A 26712-nucleotide genomic window follows, 5' to 3' on the forward strand; every position below is an offset into this window, starting at 1 on the left:
GGGGAGGGGTGTGTGGGGGGGCGTCTGGCCTCCGCGGGTACGGAGCTCGGAGGGGCGTGATCGTGCGCTTGTATCCTCGTCCCTGCGGTCCCGAAGCGGCTCTGGCAGAGGGGCCGTGCCGCCTGTGCTGGGGCAGGAGCGGGGCCGCAGACACCCGCCCGGCCCGCCGAGGTCCTCTTGTGTTGCCACGCTGTAGTTTGGTTTTTAACTTCGGAACGGGCCGCCTATTCAAGTGGCTCGTCAGCTAAGAAATATTTTCCTAAAAGAAGCATTTTCAATATACTGAGTTTCTCTGCTATCAGCAAAAACTTTTCGGATGTGTTATTTCAGCTAAAATTCTTTGTGATGGCTAAGCCACATTAATTCTTTCTCTCTGTCATGCTTAAGACTCCATTGTCAAGCCTAGTGGGGAATCTCTCCCATTGAATTAAATACTAGCGTCTAGGTTTAGCATGAATTCCCACTGCATGGCTGCGTTGGGTCTTTTATCGCTCTCATCACTTCAGCGGTCAGCAGAGTTCAGCGCATTGTTTGGCGAAGAATAAAAAGTATTATTGTTACTGATGCTGCAGTGAAAATTCCCAAAATGTAATTTGGGGATGAGAAGGAGGGGAGGCGTGCGTTTTTAGAAAGTTAGCAAAGTTCAGTATTGATTACTGCAAACGCTTTCTAGAGAAGCAGCAAGAATTATTCCCACATTCCTGAACATAGAACTGGAATGGAGGCCATCCCCTCCCTTCTCAACTGCCTGCATGTAACACAAGAACATTTCTCATAACTTTTCGAACTTTATTAAAATTGTAACAAAGCAAATTTACTGGACAGCTGTGTCAAAATGCCTGTGAAATAAAACATTCTTGGAAAAAAAAAGCCTGAAACTTAGATTCTTACAACTGGCATATTCTGTCAGAATCTTGCTTGGAACCGAGTTGCAGGTTTTTTAATCTTCATAGATACATAGGCACCATGGTCAATCAGAATAAGAAACCTTAATTGTGCGATAGATTACCAAGCTTTTCGAGTCCATTTGTTTCATATACAAATACAAGCGAGTAGTATAACTTTTACTTCTTTACCTGTACTGAATCTGGCATTGGTTTCCGCATGTTTCCAAGCTGTATTGCAAGTATTTTTATGGTTCAGTATTATTCAGAGTGGACGGGTCCTCAGGAGGTCTGTAGTGCAATCTCCTGCTCAAAGCAGTGTCAGCTGTCAGGTCAGACCAGGTCACTCAGGGCTTTGTCCCATTGAGTCTTGAAAACTTCCAAGAACGGAGACTGCACAGGCTTTCTGAGCAATGCGCTCCTGCTTGACTGTCCTCATTAGAGCAAAGAGGTCTGAACCTCTGTCCGGTCTGAACCTCCTTTTTTTTCAATTTACGCCTGTTGTCTCTCATTCTTCTACCATGCACGGCTGTGAAGAACCCAGCTCAGTCTTCTTCATGGTGGGTTAGTGAACTTGTACCTAGAAACACAAATCTGTCTCTCTACAGAGAGAGCTAGATTGACTTTTTTTTTTTGCGTTTGTTTCTTGAAGTAAGATTTCTTCAGATGAAAGTATTGCATAGCCTTTAGAACATCTGCTTACTAAAATCATACAGGACTCATATTTGATCTTAAATATCTGCATAGTCCAATCAGTTTTTTAAAGTGTACATACTGTTCAAAGGCAATATTGAATACTATAGGGATTCACATAACTGCAGGTAAATTGAATAGCAGGTTTTCATTTGTGTCCAGAGAAAACCAGTGAGAATGAGAAATGGATAGACTGGGAACTGAAGGAGACAGACTTGGGTTATTTCTAATGGGTCTGGCCATTGAAATTAGGATGAGAGATGCTATGTTGAAGACTAGACTTGATAGAGATGTAGAGTCAGTCATACCCTGTTTGGGTGGGGGTGTAGTGAAAGCTGTAAAAAAACAGAAAGTAGGGGGAGGAAAGCCTAGGGGAGGAAAGTCTAATCACCTATTTTTATTCAAGTATTTATGTATATCGATCTATCTGTGTGCTAGCACGCTCATAACTTATTCTGACCAGTTTGCTGAAACCTGGTTCATTCATTTTATCTCCCATTAAAAATTACTGGAATGTTGTCTGTTGACTATAAAAGCCTGTCTTTCTCTTATTTGTGTGTTTGTATTCTGACAGAGAAACTTTTCTTTACTTTCTTTTGGTGATTTTATGCTCTTTTTAAAAATATATTTCTCAGGTTTGGAAGAACATGAGTACTAAGTGTTGATAATAGTTATTTGCTTGCGTGTATTCTGGAAGTTAGTCAAGCTGCGTGAGAAAATTGTACCTCTGGGTAAGGTAGTTGGGGAACTAATCATGAACTAAAGGAATGCTGTGAAGATGTAGCAGGATCCAGGTACATAGTTAGGGTGTAGCCAAGGCTGGTAGTAAGATGGAGGACTATGTTGCTGGTTCCACACACCAGCACCGGGGGAAGGTTCTGGCTTTGGCCATATGTTCCTTTTGCCTGCCTTGCCCCTGGTGCTCTTTAGCATCCTCTGAATCCAGTTTACTGAAGTGACAAAATTATGTCAGTGGACAACTGAATAGGTTGCTGCCATTTCTAGTGAGTTTAAACAACTCAAAATAGAATTTCATTATTATCAGAATTGGCATGAGGGAAGCCAGCTTTTACAGTGCTTCAACTGTCCATGAAAGCATAGCTTCAGGTCCATGCTGGGCCTGTGTTTAGGGAACCTTCTTGTTTCTGTATTTGTCTTTATAGTTGTAGATAATAGTGCAATATAAATATATACGCTCGTGGAAATGGTTAATCTGAGAAGACTTTCTCTTCTGACCCTAAACCTCATTTAATTTTGCAGACTCCATGAAATGATTAGATTAAATGCAGGGATTCATTGGGGATTCAGAGTCTCATTGACTGTGAGCATATATTAGCAACTAGAGAGAATATGAAGTAAGAATTGACTCTGTGAACGAGGCCTACTAGGAGGCAGGTACGGAAAGTGGAGGAAGATGATGTCTAATATTAAATGTGTGATGGGGAAACTACTTTATTGAAAATAGCAGGTATACTGTCAAGGTATGTAAATTTACTAGAATATTAGAAGGAGCTGCTGCAGTGGTAAGAATGGGAAGTAGGCAGGCAGCGCACTGATTGAAACAAACCTGGGCTTTGTATAGTAGGCTTGTTCCTTGAGTTCAGGATGGCATAGAGAATATTTGGAAAGGGTGGAGTAATTTATCTTCAAGACTGTGTCCATGAAAAATAACTCTTTCGGAGTTAGTAAGCGTAGGAACTATTTCTGAGTGTTTTAAGTGGTTGCTCTTCAGCTTGTAATTCCCCTGCCCCTACCTATATAGGTTTGGTATATTAGAAACAAGCATTTATAGTTTTAAAATGGTCCTGTATACTATGTTCTAGATAGCAAAAGCTATTTTGTTGTGTGCTCGCTCTAGCTTCTATGTAACAATCTAGTTTAAAAAAACATAGTGAATGAACTGCATGCCAGAAGTGTGTAAGACAACGTAACTGAACTTCTCATTAAACTTCCCGTTTTATTAAAAGGGTTTCCCTAAGGGGGAGACTAAATAGTCTCTCTGAAATTCAGGCAGAAGTTTCAAAATGGAAAGTACTTACTCAAAACATGTAGTTGAGATGTGTGACTGCCACTTGACATTGTAAAGGTTGTAAAAACGTTCAGAAAAAGAACAGAACAAATTTTTGGACTATACATTTGTCAGTGGTTATTAACCTGTTGGTCATAGTTCAGTCTCAGGCTTCCAAAGTTCTTAATCCTTTGATGTGATAGAAGCTATAATGGATTCCCGAGAGGGTACGTGTTCTGTATATATTGTATTTCCAGGAGGATGTGTTCCATTTATGTTATTTCTTAACTCATCTCTTAAGTGGCCAGTAATGCATATGTAGATCATTCCAATAGGGCAGGTCTTATTAGGTAACTAAGACTTCACCCATGATTTTAAAATAGGTCAGAAATTTTTATTTTGATAGGTTTAGGGGTTTTGCTATGTTATTTTCTATTAATTGGATGGATAATGAAGTTATTTTAAAAGAAAAGTCAATTCATATTAATGCTTAACACATGCTTTCTAGTAATTGTTTACAATAAGCTGTATCCCTTTTTATGCAGGAGACGTATGAGAATATTCCAGGTCAATCTAAGATCACATTCCTCCTACAAGCAATCAGGAACACTGCTGCTGCTGAGGAGGTACGTCTCAATAATCTTTGAATTCTGTGGATTTTCAAGGGAACTTGGAGAAGGGGGGCAAGAAATCAGTGCTGGTCATTTTGGGATAAATGAACAAGTGGGGCATTAACTGAGTCTTAATTTACTGCATGCACATTTGTAGAGGGACCACTCATCTAGTTTGTTGCATGTCAAGTTCGCTAGCTGAGACTTTTTGATGTAGGATATTTAGTTTCAAAAGTAGTCTTTCATAAGTGACTGCTTAGACCTCCATTGTTTTCTGGTTGTGCGTTTTGCTTAATGATGGGGTTCTTTCCTGAAAATGTGTAACTAATATGTACTGTGATGTTCATTCAAGTTACAGCTGAGAAATGCTTTCCATTTTGGAGTCCTGTGCCTAAATGTGTTAAACTTCTGTATCATCTGATACTTCTTGTGCTTCTCAAATCAAAATTGGAGGGAGATAATGTAGCAGTTGTTTTGCGTGTTTTATTCAGATGGCTTTTTTATTTTGTCCTGTTTGGGGAGGATATGCTCATTAAGGCATCTAGCAGTGTTATAGAATGAATGGAGGCAGTCTAAGCACTATATAAAGTTATTCTGTGGGCATACAGTAAGAGTGCCTTTTAGTTATTCCTTAGTTTTGTAAAGGCTGGCACACTTCAGGAATCAGGTATAGTACTTATTGGTAAAACTATTATTCACTTGGATACGCAGAGTGAAGAACTACTAAGCTTTCAAGATATTACAAACTTAAGTGTCACTTAAAGTAAAAACGTTTGACTTTTTTCTTTTTCTTTTTTTTCCCCAAATCTATAGAGTTTTACTGAACAACAAAAGGATGTAGCATGTAGAATTTCTGAACACTATTATAAGGAGAATATAAGTGTGCTGTTTTGGGATAATGATCTCTTCTGGTAGATTGTATTCAATTTAGAGGTAGATGCTATTTGTGCTTTCTAACGCTCAGTAAGTATCAGCTTACTAGTACTGATGCTTATCTACCTACAAAGCAGTGTTCTTCTGACAAAATCCTTCAATATTACTCTAGCAACTGGTTGTATAAGAGCTGTGTAGTTTTCCCTCCTGCCCCTCTGAGAAGTTTCAAAAGATAGAAAGCTGTAGAGCAGTCTGTCCTGTATTTAAATTGCCATGAAAAATAAGATCTTCCGCTGTGCCTTTTTCATGAGAACATCATACATAATAATCAGAATAATTAGATAATACTGTGCCCTAGAAGTCATAGCAGCATTGCACATGCTTCTGTTTTGAATACATTTGAGAAGTCCGAGTTGACAACTACAAAGTGATGCTTGTGTAAATAAATACTTGTGCCATGTATTTACTGATTCTATTCCCTTTACATTGGCTAAAGAAATAGCCCAGTCTAAGACTGTTCAGAATTTTGCCAAGGACTTGGCTTCCAGCTTACTCAAGTGCAAACAAACTTTTCATCTGCAGAAGTTACTCTTACCAAAGACATCAGAAGTTAACATTTGTACAATAACTTGTCATTTAACTCCACCAATGGATAAATCAAAGAAAGGTTTAAATGTTAGCTCATAACTTAAGTAGAGATTAGGTGCTGGACTGAAAAAATCCTGATTAATAAAACCTGTGCACAACCTCTCTTCCCTGTAAATCCAAATACATAGTAGCCTAATTAGAGCCTAAGCGAAGTCATCCCCGTGCTTCATCTAAATGTTGCATATAAACGTGCAGGGAAGCATTTTGTGCGTGTTCAGTGTCGTGCTGGTATCAACAGCTAGGCATTTTGTGTCTGTGTATGTTTTATGTAGATCCAAATGTTGGGCAGAATAGTGTATATGTCACCAGTGGACAGGGCTTTGGGCCTGGTAAGTGTCCTCTGAGTGCACTGAAAGTACCGGCGCCACTGAACACAGGCTGCTGGAAGAAGCCTTAGAACTTTAAAGATCCCTTGCCCAGGCTATGGGAAAGCTGGGTTCAGATCCCTCTTCATCCCGAAGCCTCTGTATTGCTTTACCACCTACCAGGAAAACTAGGCTGAAGAAAATACTCCATCCTGTTTGCAGGAGCTGGGCTGCTGTGTTGTAGAGAATACAAGATTCGTAGGACTATTTGGACAGCAGTTGGAGGAATCCTGACTCTGCAACCTAGTAGTTTTGGCATTTAAATGGAGAAACAGGGATTCAGATCCTGCTCCCAGGACCCCTTGCATTTGACATGGAAAAAAACCATTAAGCTAGATCAGAAATAACTCTTTTAAAAACTAACTGTATAGCAGGTTTTCTCCTAACCAAATGCCTAAACTGTGGAAATAATCACCTTTTCCCTCTGTTCTCATTTCATACTTTCCTGATAGCAGAGTAACACTTTTCACAGAAGTGGAGGGAAGCATCTGACTTAGCGTTAGAACACTTCTGTGCCAGATGATACGCAAGTTTGTACCCCTCAGGCTGAGGAGGGGCTTGAACCCTGGTCTCCAACTTTCTGAACATTAAGCCTTCCTGTTATGAAGTTAGGACTCTACTTCCTACGCAACTGCATTTTAAAGGGTTGAACAGAAAGGTGGTATATATTCACAGTTTATTTGGTGATTTTATTCTCAGGATGTGTCTCAGGTGTTAAGAGGCTGTTCCTTTGCAGTTTTGATTTACCACCTAAATCTTAGAGAGGAACAGAAGCTCTGCATTTTCTCCTGCATTTATTTTCTTCCTGGTTAACTCTAGATTGGCATTTTCAATTGTGTCCTAATTTACAGTTGACTAATTTCAAGCCCTGTGAAATACAATAACAAATGCTGTGTAAAACTGTGTTTCTGCTGTACTCGCAGCCCTCTTAGAGGGCTCTGACCTTTCCCTTCCCCCTCTCCATATTGTCACATGAAGGGGTTGCATTTCTTAGCCTGAAAACTACTGCTGTGGGCAGCTTCCTGTTCAGCATTTGGAGGGGAAGGCAGGCAGCCCATGGACTTCTGATACACCACAGTTCTGCCTTGGAGTTGTATGCGGACCTTAGGCACTGAGCACTTTGAATTCCACGTGGGGCCGGATCCCTGAATGGGGTTGTGCAAGTCCATCTTTGGACTGTGTCCTAAATATTGATTGCTTCCATCCATGCATGTTTTCCTCCTTGAGGACTTAAAAGGAACAGTAAAACAAAAGTAAAAATCACTGTGACTGTGCTACACAAGATGGTCAGTCTTTTTCTTACAAATTGCTTAGGATTACCTGGATACTTTGAATACCACTGGAGAACCTGGTATCCCAGATTTCTGTTAATAATTCTTCTGCTGCCCTGCTCAGCAAGTTGGTTTTCTTCTTGTGCCTTTGTGCCATCATCTATAAAATCCTAGAACATTTTTAAAACACTGTAAATTCTATTAATAAGAAGTAGTGTTGAAATTTGAGTATTATGAACTACTTTTTATGTTAATAACTTTGACATTCCAATTGTATGTGAGCACCTCGGTAATTTAGACATGCAGAAGAATCCAATGCTAGGAGAGAGTTCTGCTTTTTTATGCTTCATTGGTAGATAGAAGTTCTTTGGGGATATACACTTTATATTGTTCCTGTTCTTGTTAAAAGCTATAGCTGCTAAGTTGCAGGATTTTAAAATGCTTGTTTGGGTACATATCTTGTAACACTTAAATATAAAAGCGCCTTTAGTGCGTGTGAAAAATACGTACTTCCTTAAAGCAGGAGAAACAGCCCCAGAGCTGCCCTTAATGTAGCCATGTTCGTCATAATTAAATTGACAATGGTAATTTTCATATATAGGTGGATATCTGCTGAGGAAAATATGCCATTTATTATTAGAAGTTAATTGCTTCTTTGTCACTCCTTCAAACATTTGAATTTGCTTTAGGGAATTTGGGAATTTTTTTCTAAGCTAGTAACAATAACCAGGAGCTAATTCATGTAGTGCTGATCTTGTGTCTTTCTGTATGCTTTGTTACTTGTGTTTTTAGTTTGCAATCAGTCTGTGTTTGTCATTCTTGTAATATTTTAAAATTAAATTCTTCAGAGGTGGAAATTCTTATCTTTGAGACTACATGCTTTATGAAAACAAGCTCTATTCCCTATCTGGCCACCTATTATTATTACTTCAGGAAAGGAACGCATATAATGTGAGTTCAGTCATTATCAGATGTCAGAGAATATGCAGAGAAACATGATGCCCTGAGTAAGGGAAGACATTGCATCAGAGTCTGTGCCTTGTTTAGTCCCAGCAAACTTGCTCCCCAGTCAAGGCTTCTCCTTTGTAAGTTCACCATACTAATGAGGAGAAATTTAATCTTTCACAATATGGGTGCTTCTAAGGGTGGGAGAAGGAAAGATGCCATTATATTGTGGTGCCATTGAAGCTTTTGGACACATTGGTAGTGGGATTCCCGGAGGCAGTGGGGAAAGAATCTTTTTCCTTCCTAACTCATGTTTCCCATGTGATGACCTATTGCTAGAGAACCTTGGCTTATGATGGGAGCTACAGTATGGGTGGGCACTGTTACCTGCTTTATTCACCTTCTGTCTTCCTTAGATCTACTAGGGAATATCTACTAATCCTACATACGTGGTGGCTTTGGTCCACATTGGAGCTGTTGAGGAGGAGGAGGAGAATAAGGAATTATCTAGAGTAAGGTCCAATTCTAGTCCTTTCCTTCTGCTAGTGTGGAGACACTGTGTGTGCACTGCTCTTTAGCTGTATTGAAGAGGGCTGGGTAGACTGGAAAAAGGCACAGTGAGTCTGGAGACTGCAGAACATAACAGTAATAGTATCTTGGGTGATGTTCTAGCAATACCTGATTTTTACAGGGTACCTTAGAAGTTGAGACTTTGCAGTGGTTTGTGTTTCTCATCTATAGGTTACGCTGTAGCAATATAGTTGAGAGATCTTTTGGAAATTGGACTTCATTAGTTCTCCTGCTCATGCAACATTTTTGGGTTCCAAAGGCTGTTATAAGTGAAACTGTTTTTCATTCAAGTACACATTAAATAAGAGTATCTTAGGGAAAAAATTGGGTGTATGTTGCATTGGATTGCTTTTTTGTGAGGATTTAACGCATGTAAGGTTTTGTTACACATGTTAAACTTTAGAAGTTTGGGGGGTGTTTTTTTTAATTACTGTTTGTCCTCCTAGAAACACTGGTTAGTGAACATCCTATTTATTAAGTTGTTCAGAGTGCTTCATGTGTCTTCTTGCCTTTACTGCTTGTGCTGCTCTATTCATTTTTAATTACTCAGGCAGGTTTTTTGCTTCTAGTTGGATAATTGTAAATAAATAAAGATATGTAAACCATACTGTTGTAGAGTTGCTGCATGCAAGCAGGAAGCATAGAAGATTGTAATGTGGTATTGCAGTTCTTATGCTCAAATTCAAATTTAAAGAAAAACATTTCATCATAGGTCTGCAAAAGGCTGAAAGCTTTGGGTTTGTTTTGGGGTTTTTTTGTTCAGAGTGGAGTTTTATTTGCCAAAATCTAACTCTGGGTTCCTGAATCTTTAGAAGTTTTGTTCTTTGAGAAAGTGAAGGAGGGTTTACCAAGTTAATTGTCTGGCAAAGTTGTCCCATTAAGTTACTTGTTAATCAAAAAACACCTATCTGGATTATAATTACCTCAGCGGGCCATTTAAAATAGAAAGAAGACACGCTTTAAACACCTTTCAATAATGCAGCAAAGTCCTTAACTTGCCACAAAATATGTCCAAGGTTCAGCTCTGGAAAAAAACTGAATACCTCAGTGGGTTTCATGTTTATTTCTTTGAAGAGCTGTAATTGTCAGAAACATGGTTGTAAGCTGATTTTTCTTTACTATGTTTTTACTTACTATCATAATTGTCATCTGTTGCTTGAGAGGTATTCCATTCACCAGACAAGTCTACACAGTGAAAACATCGTTTGGAAGCATGATGTCAGTCGTCTTTCATCCTAAAAGCATGATTATCATATCAAAACACTTTAACATACTTACTTTCTTATTCAATAGGCTAGACAAATGGCAGCTGTCCTTCTACGACGTCTTTTGTCTTCTGCTTTTGAAGAAGTTTATCCAGCTCTTTCACCTGATGATCAGACCTCTATCAAAAGTGGATTGCTGTTGATTATTCAGTTGGAAACGCAGTCCAGTATGAGGAAAAAAATCTGTGACATTGTTGCTGAATTGGCCAGGAACTTAATAGGTACTTTATATAAGCTGATGTCGTGGTAAAATATTTATGTATTGATAGTAGTTGTATTTTTATCTCTTATTCTCTAGTCTGTGCAGATGTTTGCACATGATGTACTGATTTCATGGTTTAAAATAAAACATAATATTTGTTTACATTATCCTTGGTCAGATAAAAATAAGATTCCTTAACTCTGCTTTTTAAATTGCTTGAGTTCAGGTGAGATTGTATTAAGGTTTAGAAATCCAATTTTGTTTAAATTCTCAAGAATGTTATGCTGAACATCTGCATCAGTTGAGTGCTGTTATACAGCAGTAAATAGAGATCATCTTCTGTTCCTGAATGCCTTTAGATTTAACACTTCAGCCATATTTTACACTGTGACACATCTCAAGATCAGTTTTTTTGAAATTAATTTTAGTAATGATGACTGGTTGCCCTGCACAATTGAGATCTAACCACTCTTAAGTTTGCTTAACCTAAAACTTTGTTGCATTTAATCTAGATGAAGATGGCAACAACCAGTGGCCAGAAGTTCTGAAATTCTTGTTTGACTCTGTCAGCTCTCAGAACGTGGGACTGCGTGAGGCTGCTCTACATATTTTCTGGTAAGCTTTCAGAGTTTGCTACATTTTTGCAGGTTAGCCAAATCATGTCTGTAAAAATGTAAGAAAAACTGTCACAACTTAATTAACAAGCAATCATATATATTTCATGTATTCTGTTGTATGGTGGTTTACTTAACTGTTACATGTACAGTTACAATCTGTAGCTTAAACAATGGATATGTTTAAAATAGTAGTTAAGGTTAACCTGTGTAAAATTTTATTATTGTTTTTTCTTTTCTTATCCTTAGGAATTTTCCTGGGATTTTTGGGAATCAGCAGCAACACTATTTGGAGGTCATTAAGAGAATGCTGGTTCAGTGTATGCAAGATCAAGAGCATCCATCAGTAAGACCTTTATGTTCTTGTTTGTTTGTTTAATATGTCCTGAGCATAGAAACTTTGTGTAGTAGTCTCGAACATAAAGGTTAAACCATAGATTCCAACCAGAGAATTGCATTACCCGAGCCTGATGTACATCTGGAGTTTTGACTATGCCTGCTGCAAAACAGAAGGGTCAAACCTTTTCATGGTCCTAAAGCTGACTCGCTGGCTCAAATCTGTACTGCTTAGGCCCAGACTCTTCACTAGTAGTTATGGTTGGAGAAACCTAGTTGTAGTGGCCCAGAACGGAGCCAGGGGTTTTGGCCAAGAGCATGAGGGGGCAGAAACTCCTTGTTAAGTTCTCTTTCTGGCCTTTGTGTTTAACAGTAAAGATACATAGTATTTGTACACAGTATGTCTCAAAACTCTGAATATGTGACAGCTCCTTGAACTGTTTGTGCATGCTTTGCTGTAAGGGCATGTTAACAAGCCTTGCTTTTCTGGAAGACTTCAGATATATTGATTTGTGCAGAGAATTGTACTTTGAAAATGTTTCTCTTGTGAAAAATGCTGGGCAAGGATAGGAAACCCTGCTGTGGTATATGGGTTCAGTTTGCTGCTTCCCCCATGGATTACTTTTTCTGACCTTTGAAAGTCAACTGAGTAACATTTTCTAAAGTACCACAAGTCATGCCTTTAAAGAACCATGTTTTAAACTCTTAGATCGCGCTTTTTGAAAAATGGGACTTTGACACTTGCATACACATTTGAAATTGGGATGGAAGTTGAAAACAATAGGTTTTTTTCTTTTTTCTTTCTTTGAAAAAAAAACCAACCCAAAACACTGAAACAAAAACCAAACAAAAGCAAGACTAGGCAATACTTGCCACCTCGTAATATGATAAACTTTTTTTGTGTCATGGAGGGCATAGATGCTGGAGATCTTCATTATTGCTTTACCTTAATTTGAAGTAAGATGTAAAATCCCATGTTAAAAACTAATTGCTATATCTATTGGGAAATGTAAAAGGGAATTGGTAATATAAAGTGTAGTCTCATAATAGGCCTAATGTTAAAAGAAAACAAAGGCATGTTTCATTACCAGTTCTTCATATTTCTTTCTCCAATCTTGCCTGTATTCTAGATCAAGACTCTCTCTGCTAGAGCTGCAGCTGCATTTGTGCTTGCTAATGAGCACAATCTTCCCCTTCTTAAACATTTTGCAGACTTGCTGCCTGGAATCTTGCAGGTAAGAAACCACACAAGTAACACTTAATGTGCCATTACTGTCTGTAGTGACTGTATCCGAACATAAATTATTGGTCTGCAGATTTGTATAGCATATGAATTTTTGCTGAGATCTGGATTAACTATATCTTAGTTAGCCTGACATCTGTCACCAGCAAGATACAGTGGAAACTGATAAGGAATTTTGTAAACACAAGCTAATTGATGGGGCTTTAAGGAAAATAATTCAATGCTGATTGATTTATATAGTGTTACCTAGACGAATGAGTTAAAATTCTTTGTATTTAACTGAAAATCATACAGCTTTTTAATTAACCATGCTATTGAAATATACTTTAGATATGGGCTACCCTGAGATTTCAAGTAATCAGTAATTGGGAAATTCATTGACCCATGATATCCTGTATCTCTTCAGTTTAGAGGAGAGCGTAGAATTATTCTGAACAAAGATTGTCAGAGTAAGAACAACAGTCTGGACAAATGATCTTTATTGTTTGATAAATTAGGAACTTGCAAACAAAATGCCTTTTTAAGATTCATATCATTTCTGAGGCTAGATTAGATCTCTTTTAGGATGGATAAATTTGAGCAAAAGTTGAAATTCTAATATAAGGTTGTTTACTTCTGGGGGGAAGCCTATTGTAAACAAAACCAGAGATAGAAATGGTTTCAGCTCTGAAGGATGACAGTACAGTTCCCTTTCTATATCAAGAAAAAGTGGAAATAACTAAGTACCTGTGATAAGTGGTAGTGAACTTTTGGTGATTTTAAATTAGGCTAAATTTGGGTTAAAGACTGACTTCTTGCTACAGTCAGTATAGCAAGTTCCTGTTGACAGTATAAGCTATAAACCTTGTATGTGTGTACTTTGTGGCAAGCTGAAGAAAAATTGTGCCAAGTTTACTGGCTTCTGCAACTGATGGAATTCCGTTTGATCTTAAATGGAAACTGAGGAATTTATTAAAATCAACTGAATTTGAAAATGGGCTCTAGTGTGTACAAGATAAGTATTTTGATATTGAGGTCACTATTTGGTAGCTAGTCCCTGTCTGTGACTTCGGCAATAGCAATTGTATTGTTCAAAAATTGTAACTGGCTGAGAGGACTTTGGCTACTGAGTACCGTATGAGTGGGAGTGAGGCAGGATTTGGGGTGGGCATGCCATTCGTCTTGATGTTTGGCAATTAAATAGTATGCTGTTTTTAGACTTCAGACTAATAGCCCACTTTGTGTGATATAAGTTTCAATGCTACTATTTCAGGCTGTAAAAACACATGCACTTGGCTTGCATTTTCAAGCTTTATTTTGCAAATATAGAGCACAGAACTATGCTATGAAATCTGTCTTTTTAAAGTACTTATTGCGAGAAGGACTAGATTTTCTGGCGGTGGTAACACAAGATGGATATGAAGATCTGAGTTTATAAATAGGAGATGGGATGTGTTAGAATAGTCGTGAGTGACCTTTGGAGACAGTTGGATGCTTTTTTTGTTGCTGTTGAAGTTCATTTTGTTGAAATATTGGCATGGTATAAAAGCTAAAAATAAAATTCTGACTTAGCAATTCAGTCCTTTTAGTGCAATATCTATAATGGTGATGCTGGAAGTTGAACTTTCAGAACTAATAGTTAAAACTTATATCCAAGAGATTTATCTTGCAGTGGAGGTAAAAGCAGCTGGAACTTCAACCGACTTCTGTGGTTGTTGGTGTTTGATACTACAGAAAAGTACCACTGCCTTTTAGGGCTCACTGTGCACTTGGAACTTCTTCAGAAACATAGTCTTGCTTTAAAAAGCTGTCAAAGTTGCAATGGGTATAAAATACAGAGTTTTACAGAAACTTCCTGTAATATTACATTATCCTTTGCCAGAATCAGAGGACAAATGGTAACTATTAGTCCAAAAGGCCTTAACCAAGATAGATTTTTATTTTTTTTACCCCCGAACATTTCTGATACTAGAAGATGCTGCTTCTATGTTGAAAGTGTGGCCTGTTTGAGTGGCATTATCAAAAGTGTTGATTTCTAGACTTAAGTATTAAAAAAAAAACCTAACTATTCACTTTAAAAAATGTATCTACATTAGGAAGACATCAAATACTTCACTAATGAAAATTCCTTTCAAAACCCCAAAAGTATGTTTAAAGACTTTTTTCTCTGGAGGTTTGAGTTTTTGTGTCCTAATTCTAGAAGAGTTTTAACACCACTGAATAGCTGTGTGCTCTTTTGGTACTAAAGTATCAACCTGATCAGTTAAAAGTAAGTTTTAAATTACTTTTCAGAATGTAGCTATGGGTTAGGAAAGATACTTCCACAAAGCTTGATTTCTTTTTCTCTTTCCTGTGTCCTGTAACTGAAGGCTGAAAGTTCTGCTTTGATTCAGTGGCTCTCCGGAGTTGTCTGGAAAAAAATACATTATTTAATCTTGAGATTCCTGGTGTTTGTAAGCATAAGCTATTCAAAGCTGTTCTCATGTGATTGGGGGGAAAAAAAGGAGTTAGGCTCCTTTTACTTCCCTTGGGCAGAGTTACTTTGAGGAGTTTTTCTTAATTTAAAATGGATTTTGAAGTTAGTTGTGCTTGTCAAAACATAGTGTGTGTTTTTGCATGTTGGCACCTCTGATGTGTGACCTTAATTCTTTCTGAGTGTGTTTGTCTACTGTGTTACATTTAAACTAATAATGGTCAAAATGGATGGCACATAACATTGCGAACCATAACTTGTAGTTTTGGACCCCGCGTATTATCTCTTTGTAGTTGTTATGGATTTATGCACGCTGGCCACCATAGCAGGGTCCAGTCCTAGGATCCCACTGAAAATGCAAAGTCCCAGTGAAGGCTTCCAGTTAGTCTTTTATTAGTTCTCAGGTTACAGCTTGAGCTGGGTGCCTCCGGAGAGGGACCCCTACCCCAATTGACGCCTCTCAATTATACCCATACCACCCATCACCCAATCCCCAAGTCCTATCGCTTAATTCTGGTCAGTGGTCTCTTGATTTCTTACTGGTTTTCATTGTTGCTGGGCTGGCCTTCTTCTGAAGTAACTTCATTCTCTTGGAATTGCCTCCTTGGTCCTTATCTTCATTCCACCCGTATCTGCCAGATTCAGCTAACATTAGTTTTATCAAAAAGTTTACTTGGTCAGTTCTTGCAGCCTAAGGCTTCAACTACTTTAGCTACTAATGTGAAGCTGCTCACGCTAAACGAGACTATTCAGAGAAACAAGAATACAGTTAATCAAATTTCTTCTATAACAGTGGTCCCATTCATAGTATTGTTTGTTTTTATTTAATCTTATCTTCATCTTACCTCTTTATAGGCTGTCAATGATTCCTGCTACCAAAACGATGATTCTGTTCTGAAATCCCTTGTAGAAATTGCAGATTCTGTTCCCAAGTATTTACGACCACATTTAGAACCTACGTTGCAACTAAGTCTGAAGGTAAAGCTAGGAATTTTTTTTAAAAAAATCACTCTTTCCACCTGAAAACTTCTGTTCTAACCATTCTAACCACTCTTCTGGATTGTAGTTGTGTGCAGATGCCAGTCTCAGTAACATGCAGCGTCAGTTGGCGCTTGAAGTAATTGTGACCTTGTCAGAAACTGCTGCTGCAATGCTGAGGAGGCATACAAATATTGTTGCACAAGCCAGTAAGTATTTGACTCACTTTCTTTGTTGAAACAATTTGTCTTCCTTTACAGTGTTAAACTGACTTTGCAGGTGGTCAGTGGCAAAACCATGTCTAACTCAGAATTTGCTGGTGCTGATAACTTCAGGTGACACTGAATTGAATTTTCTTACGGAGAAAACCCCTTCTTATTATGGCTCTTCATAAATTAATCTGTGCTTATGCAGCCACCAGCAATTTGAATAAAAACACAGTAGACTCTTCATTAGGTGTTTCCAAGGAAAATACTACTTTAATGCTTTTCTGCTGGTTTTGGAAATTTGTACTGTAAAAAAAAAAAAAAAAAAAAAGATGCATTTAGTTCTGAAGTTCTACGTTTGAAGTTTGGTATGTAGGCCAGAAACTCTGTGGTGCTGGCAACTGAAGACTGAAGGAATTCAGCATGCATGTTGAGCTTTGGTATTGAGTTAAAGCTGTGAATTAAAAATCAAATGCTTATATAAATACTTAGAGATAGTCTATTTAACATGCAGATTGTTACTTCTTTGGAGACATGCTTTTTCAATCATGCATTATTATTTGAGATACTAAAAATAACCGTCTTCTGGACAGCCCCAGCAGCAATGCTGTACACACTGGTATTTCTCTGCCTTTTAAACCCTTTCTGTGAGTAGATCACGGCACTGACACAGCAGTGTAGCCTGCTTTTTGGAAGGATTCGTTTCCTTCCCTGTCACACTTGTATTTGTCTAGATTCTTGCTTGTTTTCTGGAACTTGTATAAAGACAATCTGTTAAAAGGCAACTTTTTTTGACTTATGTGCTTGGGCTGGGGAAATTTGCGTATATACACGTCACTAAAATAATCGTGAAATTTCTGGAAAATGTTGTAAACGGGATCTGGTTGGCTTAAGCGTTTAAACTATTGACTAGAGGTTTTGTTTACTTGTAGAATAGTTCTTTAAAGAACAGATTCTTTCAGAATATCTTTTGAAATTTGAAAATGTTTAGAATGCTGTGTTTTCATTCTGTCCTGTAGCTTGTTGGGAATATTAACGTTTGACACTTGCTGTCTCCCAAATCATTACAAGCTTCTTATCTGGTCAGGCAGCATAGTGGAGAAGTACCTCATATCTCTTTAGAATGTATTACTTCGGTTTGCTAGTTGCTGTTCAGGAATGAAATATTAGTATTAAGATACTGTATTAAGATAAGGCACCATGTGGGAATGAAATGCCTTTGGTTTGCAACCTATTGTAAAATTGCTCTTAATATTAGTGAGTCAGTAAGGTGAAAGACATTTATTTTGCAGAGCTAGTAAAGCAGTTATGTTCAGAGAATGGTAAAAAGGTAGCCAAAAAGGATTGCTTTTTTCTTGGTTTTGTGCCTTAGTTTAAAAGGCTTTCTGTTTTCATTCAACTAAAAAGTTGCTAGATCACTTGATCCTCACAACTAGAACTGGGCCTTAGGCAAAACTGTCATCTTATGCTGGTTTTACTGAACATGATGCTGATTTAGGAGTAAGTCCTGTGTACCAGTTATCTGTTCAGGAATTCCATTTGGGTTCAGACTTCCCTGCCTGAGCTCAGTATTCAAGATAGCAGAGTGTTTTATTGCTCCTCTAGAAATTAGAGCTGCAGCCTATCTTTGGCTGTAGTTTTGCTCAGTCTCCAGAAAATGGAGAGTCATGGCATGCTCTGACAAGAAGCAGGCTTAGCGGGCACATCCTTAACTTGTTTGTAAACAGTCTATATATTGGCAATAATTAAATTTTGAGGACTTGTTAGGACAATGTTGAAACTTTAATGCACAACTCTACATTTAAAAAAAATTCTTTGTGAAACTGTACTTACTGGCAACCGCATTCATATTAAACATCTGAAGAAACAACATGTTTACAAGCTCTTGCAGGTTCTAGATATAATGATGGCTAGACAGCTTTGGTTGATAGTTTGTTCTCAGCCTTGCTTGTTAGTAGCAATGAACACTATGACATCAGTTTTTGGAACCTTGTAGCATTTGTGGCAGATGATGGTTGACTTCCATATTTCAGAGATGTGACGATACATCGTTTTCATGTGTGTGCTTATGAGTGTCTGTCTGAAAATCTTCTGGGCTATAATACTTTTTTCTGAGGAAATTCTTTTCAGTGACTATAGAATTCTGACATGGGCATCATGCTGGAGACTTCATAGTGTCCATTAAGTTATCTTGATATGTATATAAAAGCTCTCTGAAGGTTTTTGCAGCCATGATATAATCTCTGGCTGAAGATATGTAGCCACATCAAGTAAATCAGTCCATAATTTGATCTTTTCTTGATACTTGCCCCACAACGCTGTCAGTGAGCAATATTTTCTTCTGTCATCAGTTGATGAGAAGTTTCTCATCTGTCCAGATGTATGGTGAGGTGAGTTTGCTTAGGGTTGTGCCTCTAATGTAGATCACAGTAGTGTAAGTATATTATAAAATTCACCAATTGCAGTATACCTAATCAGTTGCAGTAAATGTCATCAGCAGCATGGGCTACTCTATGCCTACTAGTTTTTGAGGTAGGTTGCTGTAAAGGGCAGTTAACTATGATGCCTGTCTTCAAGTTGTGTAGTAGACTGTCCCCAAAAGATTCTTAAAGCTCAAAGGTTGAGTATTTGAGTGAAAACTTTTGTTTCCAGGGCAAAGTGAAGCTTTTTTGCATAAATGATGTTGAATTCAAACGACCGCTCTGAGCAGTTAGTGTAATACAAAGTAAAGAATACATAAGAGCACCTCGCTTTGCTCTGAAACTGCAAGGTATACTTTTCACCCTTTGGGCTTCTGAAGTGCACAGGAACAGGCAAGCTTACAACAGACAAACCATTGCACTCCTTCTTCCTGTGAGAACCACTCAGAAGAATAGGTGTTGCTTATTGCATAGTAGTTAAACGTTATGATAAAGATTGTGTAATAGCCTCTATAAAGATTTGTACTGAGAAGAGGAGACAGAATCAATCCACAGAGGTAGAAGTAGAAAACTGGTGGATTATTATGTGCAAGATATTTTCATGATACAAACCAAAAATTTACATTAAGTGGAGAAAAACCTCAAGTTCTAAACCTTATTGTAAAAGTAAAGCTTTACGCTAAGTGACCACTGTACATAGAGTTAACAAAATTTATCATGTTAGTAGAACTAAGAGTTGAGTTTTTTATTGTTCCATAATGAATATAGTCTCTTTCATCAGTAAATGTTCAAAGGATCATGTCAGAGTTTCAGCAAAATGAATGAAATATATCTGAGTTCTTAAAGCATATAATACTATTTTTAACTCTTTCAAGGAACTTAGACTTTATTAAGGAATTTACTTTTTACAATCTTCATGATTAAAAAAATCTTGCATTGCACTATGAGTCTTGGTAAGAAATACACTCAACTTTTTTTTGCTTTCTATTTGAATGTTCTGAAAATACTTCTCTAAAAATCAATTCTGAATTATTGGCTGATGCTGTTTGACAGACTTGGCTATCTGCTACTGGAATAAAAGTAATTTTTCTCCAGTGATTTATTTTTTTTTAAAGGAGAGAACTTAAATTTTATGCTTGTTATTTGAGAATCTATTTTAAGAAAGCAACCTGAGTTTAAAACTTATGTTTTTCAGTTCCTCAAATGTTAGCAATGATGGTTGACTTGGAAGAAGATGAAGATTGGGCAAATGCAGATGAGCTTGAAGATGATGATTTTGACAGGTAATTATGAAACTAGTTGTTTCAATATATTATTGAGACTGTGTGGCTGAAGGCAAATTTTAAGTGCAGGATGCAAATGACTGCAGTGCATTACTTTTTCTTTACCCAAATAATTCTTCTAATTTTGTTCCCTTGGTCATGAGCAGTATATATGACTGTTTTCAGACAGTTTATATATAGGTTATTTAGGTACTGTTCACCAAGTAAGTAGATTCTTTCAGTATTCATGTATTGCTGTAATTTACCTCTACAAGTTGCATGTCCTCTTGTCTGTTGTTTTGCACTGTTTTAACATTTTAAACTTTGTTTTTTCTGTCATTTATGTTACCTAGTTCAGAAGTCAGTGCTTCCTAACCCTTTAAATTGAGGGCTTATCCTGAAGTTAGCTGGAACCGAAGCTGAAGGATACTGACTTGTTTAATCATCTACAACCAATCTCTTCATATTTTTCTGTATCAATGCCCTTGAAAAGGTGGTGTAAAAGAAAAAAGCTGCCTACCTTTGAAAATACATCAGAATGCATAGTGGAATTCCTTGCTGGATTTCATCTAGCTCACAAATATTAGGATTTTGCTATTATTTTAAAACCCTTTGTGTGGCTAGCAGAAGCCTGTTTTGTTGTGTCTTAGGCAAGAAGGATCTACTAAAGATGTCCAGTCTTTCTGATTTACTTATTCCTGCGTGCTTTGTAGCTTGCTCCAACTTTTCACTAGAATGACAGTAGTTTGTCCTGTTACGTCTGCTCTTGTCCAGATACAGTTAGAAAGCAGTAGAAGAAAGCAGAAATATATGTAGGAGATAGCTGTCTCCATACTTCTGTAAAGATGTTCCTTTACCAGTCTAGACACTTTTTGCCACATCTGGCGTATCCTTCAAAACTCAGATGTAATTAGTGTTTCAAAGCAATTTGGCACAGAACACTCTGAGATCTTCATAGGAAGATAGGCAATAGAAGAGGTGTTGATTTACCACTGAACTGTATAGCAACTTCTACTAGATATCAGGCATGTAAAGACAGTTGCAAAACCAATGCATGGGAATTTATGGAAGAACCCGTTCAATCTCTGCTTCACTTGGAATACTTTTTTTTTGTTCCCCTTGATTATGGAGTTGAAAGTAAGCTGTCCTTTCTTCCCCTTCTTGCATGGTAGGCCAGACCCTTTTAACCTGTTTCATTTCCTCAACTTTGAAATTTTGCCATACAGGTAGAACTGTCAGATGCTACTGCATTCAGGTTTGTTGAGTATTTGAATCTTTTTCATTCAGCTAAATTTCAAGGGGAAATAGAATATTAAAGTTCAAATCCTCATCAAGCCTTTCAGGGTGTGGAAGTTTATTCAGATGGCCTGCTTTAGGCAGCTTAATAAGTACTCTGAATCATCCGCTTGAGGCATGCCAATTTCTCTTTATTGTCAGCAGAGTAACTTCTTCTAAACACAAGTTAGCTGCCTTTTTTGTTACAAGTTGCAAGGAGAGTGAACAAAGATCAGAAAACAAGTTATGCTTGGCAACCTTAGTCTAAAGGAGAAATGTAGCTCCTTTGGCTCTTGAAGTAATAGAGCTTGAGGCTTAGACACAAAATACTGGACATCAGCTAGTCTCTGGTGACTGTGTGTGTGGGGTTAGTTTTTTCTTTTAGCAGGTTCATTCATGTTACTATGTGTTTCCCACCACTGAAGTTAACCTTTGTGAAGAGTTGTTCATTAGCTGATGCGCGTGCTAACCTCTTCTGGTGCTTGAGTGTTTGTAGCTTCATAAGAAGACTGGAATTTCTGTGCAGTCCACGAAACAGGCTAATGATCATCAGGCTGTAGCCTAGTTAGGGTGTGTTCAGATCTGACTAAGGGGGATGTGAGTCAGCCTACACAAAAGCAGCAGGGAATATTTCAGCATTTCTATTTTTTTGTTGCTCTGACTTCATAGAGCAGTGAAATTCTGAAGGAGGAAAAGGTTAATCCAGCTTCCTCTTTTCCTGGCAAAAGCCTTGCAAACATTGCAGGGAGGTGTGTGTTCATTTTTCTCAGACTATCTGTATTTCCTCAAACTGGATGTATGAATTAATGGTGGGAGGAAACAGCTCAAAGCACGTAATTTCAGACAAAAGCTGCCATTAACTTCAGTGAGTGTGCTCCAATCTAAACCTGTGTGCCCATGCTCTGTTGTCCTCCTGGTGATGTGTCTGTTTATTTGAACATGACTAATCTGAAGAACAAATACAATATTGTCAATACCTTTGCACAAACACCTTTGTTCATGTGAATTTCTAGACTGTTTATGGTTTGTAATGAGACTTGGAGATTCAAGCATAATAGTTTGAAGATCTCTATTTCTGACCCAGCTGACTGATACTTGAAAGAAGAGGAAGATTCATCCCTTTCTGAACCATTACTCAGCTTTTCCATCAGGATGGGTGTCTAGGATGGACTGTAATAACCTTGAGTTATTACAGTGCTAGTTATACCCAGACCGTACAGTAGTTATCTGTGTCCTGGAAACTTGCTTGCTTTTCTGTAGGGAATAATTCTATTCGGTGGAACAAGTCACTTTACACAGATAATGTTTGGCTATTCTCAGTTCCGGAACTGGCTGCGAGTCACAAATTCCTCACCTGGACTGGATGTTTTCTGCCTGAGTCATTGGCAAGAGAACATGCTACTAAAGTACTGGTACCGTAGCCATGCAAAGAAGGTCTTTTCTGTGCCAAAGCTTGAATTCTGCTGGTTCACCTGATTCATAGCAAGTCTGAACTGGTTTATGTTCTCATGACAAAAAGATGATGGCCAGCATTATTGCTTAATTCATTGCAAATTTAGTTTCAGCTTTCTAGGTACGTGTAATTGTTGCAAAGTTCAGTCTATACCTTCAGTGCTAGTAAGGCCCAAGTTTCTTTGGTACTAGACTTAATCAGTGGGCTACAAACAATGTTTAGATGAGGGGGTAAATAATTATTTTGTGACTGCTGTGTGTGTGCTTTTAGGTTTGGGTATGCTTTATTTACTTATGGAGGCTCGTGTGTATTCAGATAGCAAAAGTTTGAAGACTAGAACTGCAGGAAAAGGCACTTCTGTGCCCTGTTGGACTGTTTGTTTTATTGTCAATATCAAACCACTGATATTTCTGTAACTGATATTTAGCAATGCAGTTGCTGGTGAGAGTGCACTGGACAGGATGGCATGTGGCCTTGGAGGAAAACTTGTTTTACCTATGATTAAAGAACACATAATGCAAATGCTTCAGAATCGTAAGTAACTGCATTTTCTTTTTTTTACTATTCTATCCTTTCCAGGAACTTTGATACCTCTTAAATCTTCATGTTTAGCTACTTGATATATTTTTATACACTTCCACTTTTGATTTCAGCAGCAAAAACTGTAAATGCTGTGAACTTGGAAGTTTATACCTCTTCTTAGACTGTGATTTATTAAACTTATATATGGTTACATTACAACATTTTTCTGGAACATGGACAGCTGAACAGAGATATCAAAAACAAAACAGTACATTTTTTTTAAAACTCACAGTCTGTGAATTAAATATAAACAAGGGAAGACTTCTTTTTTTACTTTCGAATATTCTCTCTAAATCCCTATACAGTGCCTCACAGTACCTTAAGTGTGTGTAAACTGCCCCCTGTTATTCTGTAGCTCAATTTTTTTGCTTCCTCAGAAGTGCTGCATTTAAGTGAAATTTTAGTTCCATATATTCTTATCAGTTGCTTTGTATGCTTCTTTTCCTCTGAAAATACCTGTGATGCTTGCTCAGGCATTCATTCAAAAAAATATTGTGCATTGTTGCATATTGTGCTTTCACTTGACCTATGCTTTGAGCCTTTGAAGTAAAAGATAATGCAAAAGTTCTGGATACTTTTCCTGCCTTCATGATTTAAAACTAAGTCCAAAAAAGACTGTTCCCATATTGGATACGTAACATAGGCCTACTCAAGGTACCAGCTGCAGAGTGTGAACACTTATAAGGTCTGTTTGGAATGAAGTTCTTTTTTGTAAAGAAATTTTTATTAAGGAAATGAATTAACCTGACTCTTTGATTCTTAATAGCTTCAAGGCTAGCAAATGCCTAATTTTGTAGTACCCACAGAAAGGTGTGGAGTCTAATGGCCGTAAGACCTGACTCGTGGAAGGGGAGAGGTCATGCAGTTGATGCCTGATGCTTGCTTTCTGCTAGGTCAGAGCTTTCCATAACCATTAGTACTCTTTGGAAAAGAGAAATGTAATAGATATTGTTTGATTCAGAGGCTCTCACTGGTGGGGAGTTGGAAGGAAAGATGAAGACATTTGGATGAAAACATCATCGGTACTCCCGGAAATCAAACTTCCCCTTCTCTTATCTTCACTGCTTTTCTCACAAATGTTTACTGAAATAATAATTTAAAACTTCTGGGTTTGGATTGGTTAGCCAGATGGTCCAAACATGTTTGCTTTTTATTCTGTAGTATCGTTAACTTCAAGTCTGGAATGCATGCTAATAGTAATACCGTGAGACTAACAAGAGGTGCAGGCTTAACTAGGAATATCCAATGAATTTAAATAGCGTAAAATAAACTGTGTCTTCACTGTACCTTCTTTCAAGATGATATTTCATCTCATCCTGATCAAACAGAAGCTTGAGTGTCAGGATTCCAGTGCTCTGAACTGTGGTGGTCTTCATTCCAGGAATTTATAATACATTATTGTTGTGGTTTAACCCCAGTCAGCAACTAAGCACCACGCAGCCGCTCACTCACTGCCCCCCCACCCAGTGGGATGCGGGAGAAAATTGGGAAAAGAAGTAAAACTCATGGGTTGAGATAAGAACGGTTTAATAGAACAGAAAAGAAGAAACTAATAATGATAATGATAACACTAATAAAATGACAACAGTAGTAATAAAAGGATTGGAATGTACAAATGATGCACAGGGCAATTGCTCACCACTCGCCAACCGACACCCAGCCAGTCCCCGAGCGGCGATTCCCTGCCCCTATTTCCCAGTTCCTATACTAGATGGGACGTCCCATGGTATGGAATACCGTGTTGGCCAGCCTGGGTCAGGTGCCCTGGCTGTGTCCTGTGCCAACTTCTTGTGCCCCTCCAGCTTTCTTGCTGGCTGGGCATGAGAAGCTGAAAAATCCTTGACTTTAGTCTAAACACTACTGAGCACCAACTGAAAACATCAGTGTTATCAACATTCTTTGCATACTGAACTCAAAACATAGCACCATACCAGCTACTAGGAAGACAGTTAACTCTATCCCAGCTGAAACCAGGACAATTACCAGCAATAATGAAATCTTGCATCATTTTGGGAAAGAAGTTCTGTTACATGCCTTTCCCACAGGTTGTTTGATAAACCTGTTTGTTCTTCTGGTTTTCTTGTCTGTAATCCTGGTGGTTTCTAGCACAGAGAAAGATTTTGTAAAAAAAAAAAAAAAACCAACAACAAAAAAAAGAAATTGGAGTTTTGTATATGTTTCCCATGCCTAAATTAAAAGGAGAGGGGCATGAAAGATCCATTTCAACAATACCCACTAGCCTGAGAATAGGCTAATAGGACTTGCAGGTGGGGAAAGCCTTACATCCCGAAATGGAGTGTTACTGTTCTTAAGCAGTCTTGGGGAGACTGCTGAAAAGTTTAGTACTGATTATTTATTTGTTTTAAATTTAGATACTGTTTGACTCGCTGGACCTTTTTCCCATCCTGACCTAAAGAAGAAGGTATAGGCTGTTCTGATACCATTAAAAAAAAAAAAAAAAAAAAGATGGGGGAGAGGGAAAAAGAAATACTGTCCTGATGTTTCCCTGGTTAGCTCATTTAATTAAAATGCAGTTCCCAGGTGTTAGTACTGTGTACATATTTGTGTCAGCAGTTCAGAATTTTTTTTTTTCTAGGTCTGAACTTGGCCTGGATTAGACACTCAAATTTTTGTGCATGTCTGGAATTACGTATGAGGAAAAGTGAAAAGTATTTAACAAATCAAGCAGATGCATCAATTTCCCTTCCTTCTGTTCTTCACTATTCCTCCTCCCTGCCACCCCCAGAAAAGTGATTTGTCTTTGTGATGCTTTTTAGTTTCCAAAATTAATAACATTTATTTTCATTTTTACTCTTCTGTAGCTGACTGGAAATACAGGCATGCTGGCTTGATGGCACTCTCAGCCATTGGAGAAGGTTGCCACCAACAGATGGAGGGAATTTTAAATGAGATAGTTAATTTTGTTTTGCTATTCCTTCAGGATCCTGTGAGTATAATTCTATTAATTATTTCAAAATGTTTTCATTTGTGCCATCACGACTACTTGTTAACTCTCTGAGGGAAATACTTTTTCAGCATCCAAGAGTAAGATACGCCGCTTGTAATGCTATCGGACAAATGGCAACTGACTTCGCACCTGGTTTTCAAAAGAAATTTCATGAGAAGGCAAGTAGTAGAATAGTACCAAAATAAACAAACAAAAAGTGGTAAAACGATATCCCCTTCAGAAACTTGTTCTTCTGAAAATAAACATATCTTTTTCAGGTGATAGCAGCTCTTCTGCAAACCATGGAGGATCAAGGCAACCAGCGTGTTCAAGCCCATGCAGCTGCAGCACTCATAAACTTCACTGAAGATTGTCCCAAGTCACTGCTTATTCCATATTTGGATAATCTAGTGAAGCATCTTCATTCCACTATGGTGATAAAGTTACAAGAGGTATAATATACCAAACAAATTGTTTCATGGAGGGTAACCTTGTCATATACGAAGAATAAGTATAGCTGAACTAAGACCTCTGAAAGAAGCCAGTATACATATCTGCTGATGTTGGTCTAAACTGACAAGAATTAGGATACACACAAGAGCAGATTTT

At 37.9% G+C, this 26712-nt stretch overlaps 1 protein-coding gene across 1 annotated transcript in view; it reads left to right on the forward strand.

Moving 5' to 3' along the window:
- The window catches only part of IPO5 (importin 5), a 45809-nt gene that overhangs the window by 727 nt on the left and 18370 nt on the right, over positions 1–26712 (forward strand). Inside the window, exons 2-13 of the mRNA XM_010578290.1 lie at positions 4131–4211; positions 10162–10354; positions 10848–10950; positions 11199–11295; positions 12416–12520; positions 15836–15958; positions 16047–16167; positions 19780–19867; positions 23002–23108; positions 25979–26103; positions 26193–26282; positions 26382–26555. Coding sequence (XP_010576592.1) covers positions 4131–4211; positions 10162–10354; positions 10848–10950; positions 11199–11295; positions 12416–12520; positions 15836–15958; positions 16047–16167; positions 19780–19867; positions 23002–23108; positions 25979–26103; positions 26193–26282; positions 26382–26555 — 1407 coding nt within the window. The remainder of the gene's footprint in view (positions 1–4130; positions 4212–10161; positions 10355–10847; positions 10951–11198; positions 11296–12415; positions 12521–15835; positions 15959–16046; positions 16168–19779; positions 19868–23001; positions 23109–25978; positions 26104–26192; positions 26283–26381; positions 26556–26712) is intronic.

This window comes from Haliaeetus leucocephalus, unplaced genomic scaffold, assembly GCF_000737465.1.
Source record: "Haliaeetus leucocephalus isolate CR32 unplaced genomic scaffold, Haliaeetus_leucocephalus-4.0 Scaffold626, whole genome shotgun sequence".
NCBI classification, from domain to species: Eukaryota; Metazoa; Chordata; class Aves; order Accipitriformes; family Accipitridae; genus Haliaeetus; species Haliaeetus leucocephalus.